Source organism: Coccidioides immitis, assembly GCF_000149335.2.
Source record: "Coccidioides immitis RS genomic scaffold supercont3.5, whole genome shotgun sequence".
Lineage (NCBI taxonomy): Eukaryota > Fungi > Ascomycota > Eurotiomycetes > Onygenales > Onygenaceae > Coccidioides > Coccidioides immitis.
In genome coordinates, this window is record NW_004504307.1 from 3,401,423 (window position 1) to 3,410,000 (window position 8,578).

The window sequence follows — 8,578 nt, forward strand, 5'->3', positions numbered from 1 at the left end:
TCCAATCTACAGTATTTGAGCTCCTGCAAGAGTGAGAGTGCTGTCTTCTTACATTAAGTTGGTTGCGTCACTTGAACCATGGCAGCACCAGGGGGGGGGGGGTGAACTTTGTCGGATTCTTTTTCTACGCCGGCAACACGATGAGTGCGAGCCGAAAGAAGGCTCTTGTTGCCCTTGCCTATGCGACAGCTCGAGACCAAAAGCTGGCTCCTAAGGCGATTCTCATTCGGTTGGTCATACCCAGCTTTGCTTTTAGTGCAAGTGCTATCCAGTACTAACCAGACTGTGTATTAGATCTGACGTGCATGATACTACCACGGTCGCAGGCAAGCATGTCAAAGATACCAAAGGTTGGCATGGCACCTTTGCCTTCAAAGACGACAACCAGGTGGAGCGGGAATTCCATGTGGCATCGCATGGGTATACGAACAGCAAGGAGGATTTCAGCCTCAAGGAGGCAACACATACCCCAGAAAAGGAGGATAGCACTTCACGGGGCGGGGCTGGATCTGGGAAGGTTGTTTGGCCTGCAAAGCATCTTCTTGAGGAATATGTGGACAGTCCTATTGGTTACTCGCACCTTCCAGAGCAGAATTAAGAGCCAGGAAGCCATGTAGTTCCTCATTACCGCTGACATACCAATCCTGGAACCTTTTTCGGCTCCTCTGTACTTGAACGCAGCACAAGTAGAGATTGAGACCTTGAAGCGTTCAGTCCGAGTTGTATTTGACTTTGAATACCCATTTGCTAGAGACGACTGGGCGATTGGATGGTCATTTTGACTAGATTCCAGGTTCCAAACTTGTCTCTTCGCATAGTGTAGATGTGCTCCATATTGCTCAGCATGAAAGTATGTTCTCCTTAGTGTTCATTTGATGATGCCAACAAATTTTACGCAAATAAGATTGCCGCTATTCATTCTAATATCATGGTGGCCCTGCTCCCCCCAGGACAAACCTTAAGCTTAAACTAGGAGTCTGTCCATCCTACTAGACTACGGGAATCGTTTGACCAGCTTACATTTTTCCTTCCTCGTGCTTGTAGCAGTCGCTGGCGACTGTTCCATCGCCTGAGCCCGGCGTAAGGACCACCGTTGCTGCAGGGAGGCCTTTGTCCGGCGTGGAAAGTGCTGCTCGATCTCTCACCAACGCCAACCCTGCGCCTTCATTTTGATAAGACGCTCTTCATCATGCCGGGTCCACCAAGATGGTTTCGTGCCCAGTTTCCCACGCAGTTCACTGTCACTCGTGCTCTGGGTATCTGTCATTGCTTCCTCGTCATCCGCGGAGGGTGCTGGGCCCGGTGACGGATCCCTACGGTATTCAAGAAGCTTCTGTGTGAAGGCGGACACCAGGGCTGAAATGTCTTCAGGGGATAACCATCGACAGCTCTCAGTCTGCGCGGCAATATTGGGTGACGATACATTGGTTAGCTGCATGTTCTGAGACTTTGACTTGGGCCTCCCACGATCCTTGACGGCTCGTGCGATCTGAGGCTGAGACCGATGCCGAGACGAAGATGGACATGATGTGGTAACTGTTGACCACGAGCTGATCTTGCGCCGCTTTGACACCGGCTTTTTCACTGAATCACTGGCGTCACTGCTATTCGCAGCGTAATCGTCGTCCGAGTAGTCAGAGGGATCGTGCTGGCTGCCTGTATCACTCTCGCCTTGGTCAGCAGCCGGCACGGCATGACCATGAGGATGGCGGTCTGGCCCAGCCTGAGAACGACGTCGCTTGTCCCTCGGCCCCTTGGATGCCGGAATCACGACCGCGACCATGGTCTGCATGGACCCAGCATCAGATGGCGGTCTTCTTCTCCTGAAAGGATATTGCCGCTGCCCAGTATTACGTGGAGTTGCACCAGTCACATCTTTCGGTCGCTCTGGTTCGATGCGGCGGACCACTGACGGGGAACGAGCGGAATTTGCACGCCCAACCCTGGCATTGGTCTCTGCTTCGATCGTGGTGGACGCTTCTATATGGGCATGTGAGAAAAAGACGGCCCCAGTGGGGAAAAGAAGCACAACATGAACTCACCTTGGCTTCCATGTGGTAGCTCTTGATATGCTTCTTCATCCGGGTGCTTGTCCAACCCTGACAAGGGCGGCTTCGGAGGCGACGCAGGGCTCAGATGTTCAGCACTGACAAGTGGTTCCAGTGGGCCGGCAGAGTCGGGAGTGAAAGGGTCCGCTGGTGAATCTAGAATCAGTTGACCCTCATTATTGTGATCCTGGCCCAGGTCATTGCCTCTCCTTAAGATGTCTAGAATGCAATCTCTGTTAGAAATACAATCAATTTTGATTTCTGTCAACAGATGGAGATATGCAGAATAAAGAACCCACCTGCAGGATCACTTGTCCCATTGGAAGAATGTTGCACACCATTCTCTCAGGTAGCAGTGTCGGCAGTCAAATCCACAACTGTCCTGTCACTATCGTCAAGGCCTTCCATCTCATGAAAGGCCTTGTCAAAATTGTTTGGCTGAACTGTTCGCGCCTGACTTTCAGGTTGATGACTGTCCTCAAATGATGTGCATTGAGGGGCACTGGCAAAGGGCCAATTAGGTAAAGAATGTGCTTTTGGTGCAGAAGGGTAGGGCCAGAGTGATGGAGGGAAAGCAGAGAGAGTGAAGAGGGAACTGGGACATGCAGGAAGCTGTGGTGAGGAAGGCAAAAGATGAGGATTTGGGGGTTTGGGAGGAAGTTTTGCAGAGGGAAAATGTCCATGAAGTTTTTGGATTGTGAGAGGTTTGGGGCAAGATGGAGTATAGTTGACAAACAAGTTGAAACTGAAAGGAATATGTTGCTCAACTGAAGAATGAAGATGACTTGCAGTCTAATACCACAGTGGATTTCAGTGGGAAGCTGGGAGTCTATATAGAAGCATCTGCTAGTCCTGCACCCACTGGGTGCAACAGATGAAGCAGTGCTCCTTTCCCCCTTCCAAACAAACCTTCACACTGCCTCCAAGCCCTCCCAGCCCAGTCAAATGATGAGTGCACTTGTATCCTGGCGGGACACTATACCAGGACCGCACCATGTAATGCCAGAATGTTGTCTTGACAAGAAAGAGTGACCAAGCAGTGAGTTCCACAGTCACAATCTGCCAGTCACTGACCCAGATAGATGCTAAGGTTGGTTGAAATGACACATTTCAGGCCCAATGCCATGAGTGAAGACAAATCGGAAGCAATTCCTGCAATTGAATGAGACAACCACTGCAGGGTGACATTGTAAGTCAGCCAGCCCTGATCTTGCAGGTGATGTGGCCCCTCGAGTCCCCATCACTCAACATGTGCTCCATATCCTGGCTGAGCCCCGTCATCCACGCAGGGCTATTGGAGGAAGTGGTGTGTGACTTCAGCTGGATTGCGTTGTGCTAAGTCGCATGAGACAAGCCGAGGCCACACTAACAGATTGTATCCGGAAATCAACTCACTTGGAACATCCTAGGCAGAACATGGGACTCATTCTATCGCTAAATTTCCCACCATGATTTGCCGGTTGGAATATATCCGTCGTCTGCCTTCTCTAACAGGGATCGGGTCAGAGACCCAGAAGGGGCTGTACCACAATTTCCGGCACGTCTCCACCCCAGCCCGAGAGATTAGGCGAAGTGGAGGGAGGGTGCAAGGCACAGAGTCATGGAACCAAACTCGAGGACTGACAAGGAAGCGCGTAGGAAGTGTGAAAATATGCCTGGCTTCCAAAGAAGGGGACAAAGCAAGAAATTAGAGGGCGCGAGAAGCAGTAGGATGGTAAAGACAGCGTTTGTTCAAATGCGGGAGCGTTCAATGGATCACACCAGGCCTGAGAGGCGGTTGATTCCGCGGCAATGAGACAGGGATCCGTGAGCGGGATAAAAAGGAGGGGGGCTGAAACAGGGCGCTCAGCTCCGAGGATCGCCGGCAGTGAAGGACAAAGGAAGACAGGAGCGGGTGATGGAAAAAGAGGAGGAAGTGCGTGCACAACAGAGGGAAGATGGAGCAGCTTTTATAGTCGCGGCGGGCGAACGCGAGGTGACATCACAGGCGCCAGCACGGGCACCATCCCCGAATGGGCAGCGCTAAACCACAGCGGGCGATGCCTAACCCAAACAGGGCGGCGCTAGGCTCGACCAGGACGGCGCTAAGCCACATCAGACGCGTGAGCGCAAAACCGGCCGCGCTGACGCAAATCGAAGTTGTTCTCCCCACACTAACTACAACTCCCGCCTACCGCCTTTCATATAAGCAAAGATACCCCTTTCTATTCTCAATCTACTGTCATCCTGGAAATTTCCAAAAGACATTGCTTTGGAAATGCTGGGAAAGTTGTAAGTGATTGTCCATTCAGACTTCAAATAGATTTATAGAGGTATCCTTCTAGTTAATAAGTAGCCGCGCCATGGCAAATGCAGGAAAACAGGAGCCCCACAATCACTCAATCTTATCTTCAGCCTCAGCTAGGAAATCTGTTTATTGTTGGGGACTCGGGTGCCTCAAGAAGACATCAAATTATGAACCACAGGAAACAAGAATAATGACAGAAACCTGCCATATGCAAAGAAGAGAACAGGTGGCAGGGAATGATTGATCTGATATCAGAGCAGGACAGCTCATCACATGACATGTCCTGTCAACCCACCCTTCTATTAGTGCTGTGTCATATCTTCTACTTTGCAATTTATTCCAGTCTGTCATTCTCCCATTCCAATCATTGCTCATTTCACTGCTCATCATGCTTATTTATGAATGTGAGAACTGTTCACACCATTTCAACACCCAGTGTGCCTGTGAACAGCATATGAACAACACAGATCACTGGTTGCCAGAGTTTGAGTGCGAGACATGTTCACATCCATTCAAAACTCAGCGTGCTTGTGAACAGCACATGGATGCTCTTGGGCATCAAGAACCCAAGGTCCCATGCGATGTATGTGGCAAAAGGTTCCACACACAGAATGCCGCCAACCAGCATATGAGAGACCTTGGCCACCAGAAGAACTACTGCAAGAATTGTCGTCTCTTGTTTCAGAATGGAAACAATCTGTGAATGGTAAGGTACCTATGTCAACAGTTTATATGCCAGCTATTTATGAGTGATATAGCATCTTAACTCCAGAATCCACCGCGGTGCCAGTGTCCCCTGCCATTTCTGCGGCAAGAAGTACACTTCAGCAAGCAGCGTTACTCATCACCTTGAACTGGGTTCTTGTCGCTGCGCCAAAGGGGTGAATCATACTTCCATCCTCCATGCTATACAACAACGTGACCCACATCACATCATTACCGACAAACAGATTGAATGGTACAAGGAGGATGTGTCAAAATACCTAGCCACAGACCTCGCATACAATGGTTTCTTCTGGGAGTGCTATCTATGTCACGCCGAATTTGGGACAAAAGGTGCTCTGAATGCGCATATCAACTCGCCCGCGCACAGTCAGAGGATGTACCATTGCCCAAAATGCAGAAAGAAGTTTAAAAGGCTCGCTGGGCTACTCAAACAGCTCTGCCCATGAAAATCTGCTCGCAACACCAAAGTGTACCAACATGATTGATCCCGCAGATATTTACGCGATTCTTTTATTGGCGGAGCAGGTCTAGTTATCACATCCCATTTGATATGCTGCAGCATCCGCGTAGCAAGAGCTTGCTTTGGAGCCTACCTCACAAGATATATTGTGTATCCTTTTTTCATTCCCTGCCTTTGGCTTTTCAGCCCAGTCACCAGGCGTCGGCTGCTTCTACTGATACTCTATTGCACTGCTCAATTACTCTCGCCCTAGTTGGGGTACTTATTGTCCATGTGCTCAGGTTTGTGGATATCTCTGTCCATATATAGTCTCAATCTGACTCATTTATACTAGCTACGCGAAGAAATTCAGCGCCTGCGTCAGGAAAATGAGCAACTTCACAAGGAAAATCAGCAACTTCGTCAGGAAAATAAGCAGCTTGATTATAGTCTTGATCTCCTCTGCAGTCGCATGCCCTCTGGTAACCCTGTTCCACCGGAGGAACATAGCTGAAAAGCTGGTGCTACAGCAACAGTAAGTTGGTTAATGGCAGAGTTGACATATGGTGGGTGGCAGGGAAGCACAAGAGGAAGAGCATGCAAGGAATGATACAGTGTTTGATGTAGGCATTTACCCATGTTGAACTCATCCAAGAATATCCTTAATATGCCTCTCCTGGAAACAAAGATCAAGACAAAATGAAGGTCAAGGAGAAATATGGAAACACAGGCAGCTACAAGCCAAAAGCCCCCAAGAGATGACAAAGAGTGACCAGGAGGCATGCGGGCCCGTGGCTGGTGCTGGTAGGAGATCCAGGAGTCAGTGCTATAATCACTAGTCATCCCTAATATGGGAACTTATTTGAGCACGGGGTTTTCAAAATGTGTGTCATACAGGTCTGGAATCAGAATGACTGTGTGGCCAATTATGACTTTGGACATTTTGCCGATCCAAAACATATTTTAAATATTATAGGTCATAGACAACATAGAAATAGATGAACAAGCAATTAAATTATACAGGATCAAACAGCTTGAACTAAGTCTCCTAAATAAAACCACCAATTTTCCAGACTATTAGTGCCGCTGTGCTGCTTCAGCTATGACTTTGAGAGTCTTCCTCACCACCCAAGGCCTTGTGAAGCACATTGTTTCTTGACTAACTAGTGAACTCAAGAAGAATATGGTGGCATCAGCTCAGGACTAGGGCACATGCAAGGCACGAGCTTGAAGACCTGGGAGCAGGGATCAGCTGCCAGAAAAAATCTCAGGCCCCTGTTGCGGCCGCAAGGCAAACCAAAGATCCCCTCCGGAAGTTGATTATTGCAGGATACAAAGGGGGTAGGCGCCCATGCCTGGATGGGGATCAAGGTTTGCTTTGTAATTCCACCGCCATTATGTGTCTGATAATCCAAGCTTCTTGTTCTTCCCACATGAAAACTTTGCCACGGGCAATGTCTGTGGCCCTCTGTACTGGATCAGCTTCAAAATCTGCAACTGAGTGATATATGTTGAGCGACAACCCAAAGCCCGGGAGTCTCTGGAGTACCAAGTGACCAAGTTGTTGAAGATAGTATGGCTGGTTGGGGGGCCATGATCTGTTCCATTCTGACAGCAAAAGCAGCTCAATGCTGTTTGAGGGTCTCAAATATTGCGATGTGAACTTGACGAACCAGTTCTAGCTCTCTTCATCAGAACCTTGACTATCTTCAAAAGAAGCCCTGTCATCATCAGTCTAGGATTGGAAGTCCTGGACTTCGGCAAATACCTTTCGACCCAGAAATCCCCACACAAAATAACAGGATTCTAGTACATCCAGTGCCTCTGACATTGCTCTCTTGCTGTTATCTTTCCAAAAAGTAGTTGCGCAGTCAAACACCTTCACTTACTCTGAGTCTGTCTGACACACTGACACCCATGCCAGAGACACAGCCTCAATAGCAAGCCAGATAGATATCTGTCAAAGCTTGATAAAATCACTGGGTCTGCCTTAAGTTAAAACACGCCATGGATGACTTGACAGACGCATCATGATCAACGTTCAGCCGCGGGAGACACCCCTCAACTGCCAATAAGTCACGCATTGCCTTTGAAGTGTTGTCTTCACACATAGAGAAAACCAAACAGCAAAACAACATACAAACCAACAGGTGTAGGTAGCAATCCTGCAGAACTCACAGCCCCTGCCAACAGCAAGCAATCCACCATACAAATTCTTCTGTCAGAACATTGGCAGAACCATTGTATAGCCCGAGAAAAACAGAGCTTTCTGGCCGGCAGGGCAGGGGTAATTGAGTATGGTTGGAATAATGGGTTTGCCTTGATGAACGAGCATAACTGGATATCATACTTGTGATGGGGCGCGTGGGCCTGAAGCAGACTATCAGTGAGAGCTAAACATGGGTGCTTAAACCATCTTACAATGACTGTTCTGAAAATGTCTAATTGATTATTGCTGTGTTCTAATATGCTGTGCAAGCACCAGCAGCATCGCACAAGGTGCAGAATATCATCTACATCACTAAGTCCTTTGAAGATGAGCAAGATGAGCTCTATTAGCAGACTGGAAAGTGAAACCAGTCCTCTGTTGGGCTGAAAACAAATGGGACTTTGGTGTTGTTCCGCCCTCGTCATCCCAATGATATTCAGCAGCTGTTCAAGAAAATCCAATTCATCATACTGGTGGCAACCTGGTGCAAGAGAGTGCCGACTAGCACACCAGAAGCAGCTGACTTACATTCTTCCCATAACTAGTTACATGCGAATGAAAAGGCAAAAACATCAACCAAGATGAGAGAACAGGGGGTCCACAGAGGCTGGGCCAAATGGGGATGCTAGTAAGGGGTTGTTGTGCGAGGCAGCCCAGAAGACCTCAGAAGATCCTGGAAGCTCAGGCGAAGATGCATGAAGAAAAGCAGCAAGGGAAGATTACCCAGGAAGGAGCGTGATTACGCGAGAACGGGTCCAAAAAAGATTGAAGACCGACATACAACAGCCGGGATTCGCTGGTGGTCACCCACCCAACTACTAGCCGGCCGGCAAGTGGCTTAAGTACGGCTGAGCGGACGGGAAGCCCTG

General features: G+C 48.8%; 5 protein-coding genes and 1 non-coding gene across 6 annotated transcripts in view; 3 read left to right on the plus strand and 3 right to left on the minus strand.

The window, feature by feature from the left end:
• Nucleotides 1–140: 140 nt before the first annotated feature.
• Nucleotides 141–598, plus strand: CIMG_05692 (uncharacterized protein; the record flags this gene model as incomplete). Its single annotated transcript, XM_001241795.1, has 2 exons — nucleotides 141–229; nucleotides 295–598. 2 exons carry the CDS (start codon nucleotides 141–143, stop codon nucleotides 596–598), a joined length of 393 nt encoding a protein of 130 aa, XP_001241796.1.
• A 241-nt stretch (nucleotides 599–839) lies between these two features.
• Nucleotides 840–2,389, minus strand: CIMG_05691 (uncharacterized protein; the record flags this gene model as incomplete). The annotated part of the gene is made up of 3 exons (XM_001241794.2): nucleotides 840–1,980; nucleotides 2,043–2,267; nucleotides 2,344–2,389. 3 exons carry the CDS (start codon nucleotides 2,387–2,389, stop codon nucleotides 1,142–1,144), a joined length of 1,110 nt encoding a protein of 369 aa, XP_001241795.1. The 3' UTR covers nucleotides 840–1,141.
• Nucleotides 2,390–3,297: 908 nt separating this feature from the next.
• On the plus strand, nucleotides 3,298–4,074 carry CIMG_05690 (uncharacterized protein; the record flags this gene model as incomplete). Its single annotated transcript, XM_001241793.2, has 4 exons — nucleotides 3,298–3,354; nucleotides 3,543–3,631; nucleotides 3,687–3,762; nucleotides 3,889–4,074. 4 exons carry the CDS (start codon nucleotides 3,298–3,300, stop codon nucleotides 4,072–4,074), a joined length of 408 nt encoding a protein of 135 aa, XP_001241794.2.
• Nucleotides 4,075–4,723: 649 nt separating this feature from the next.
• Nucleotides 4,724–5,592, plus strand: CIMG_05689 (uncharacterized protein; the record flags this gene model as incomplete). The annotated part of the gene is made up of 3 exons (XM_001241792.2): nucleotides 4,724–4,918; nucleotides 5,094–5,437; nucleotides 5,496–5,592. The coding sequence occupies 3 exons, from the start codon at nucleotides 4,724–4,726 to the stop codon at nucleotides 5,590–5,592; spliced, it is 636 nt and encodes a 211-aa protein (XP_001241793.2).
• Nucleotides 5,593–6,866: 1,274 nt separating this feature from the next.
• On the minus strand, nucleotides 6,867–7,419 carry CIMG_13633 (uncharacterized protein; the record flags this gene model as incomplete). The annotated part of the gene is made up of 2 exons (XM_001241791.1): nucleotides 6,867–7,178; nucleotides 7,390–7,419. 2 exons carry the CDS (start codon nucleotides 7,417–7,419, stop codon nucleotides 6,867–6,869), a joined length of 342 nt encoding a protein of 113 aa, XP_001241792.1.
• Nucleotides 7,420–8,483: 1,064 nt separating this feature from the next.
• CIMG_15520 overlaps nucleotides 8,484–8,578 on the minus strand; it is a 116-nt gene continuing 21 nt past the window's right edge. Inside the window, exon 1 of the ribosomal RNA XR_001099873.1 lies at nucleotides 8,484–8,578. This exon is cut by the window's right edge and continues 21 nt beyond it. This is a non-coding gene — a ribosomal RNA (5S ribosomal RNA).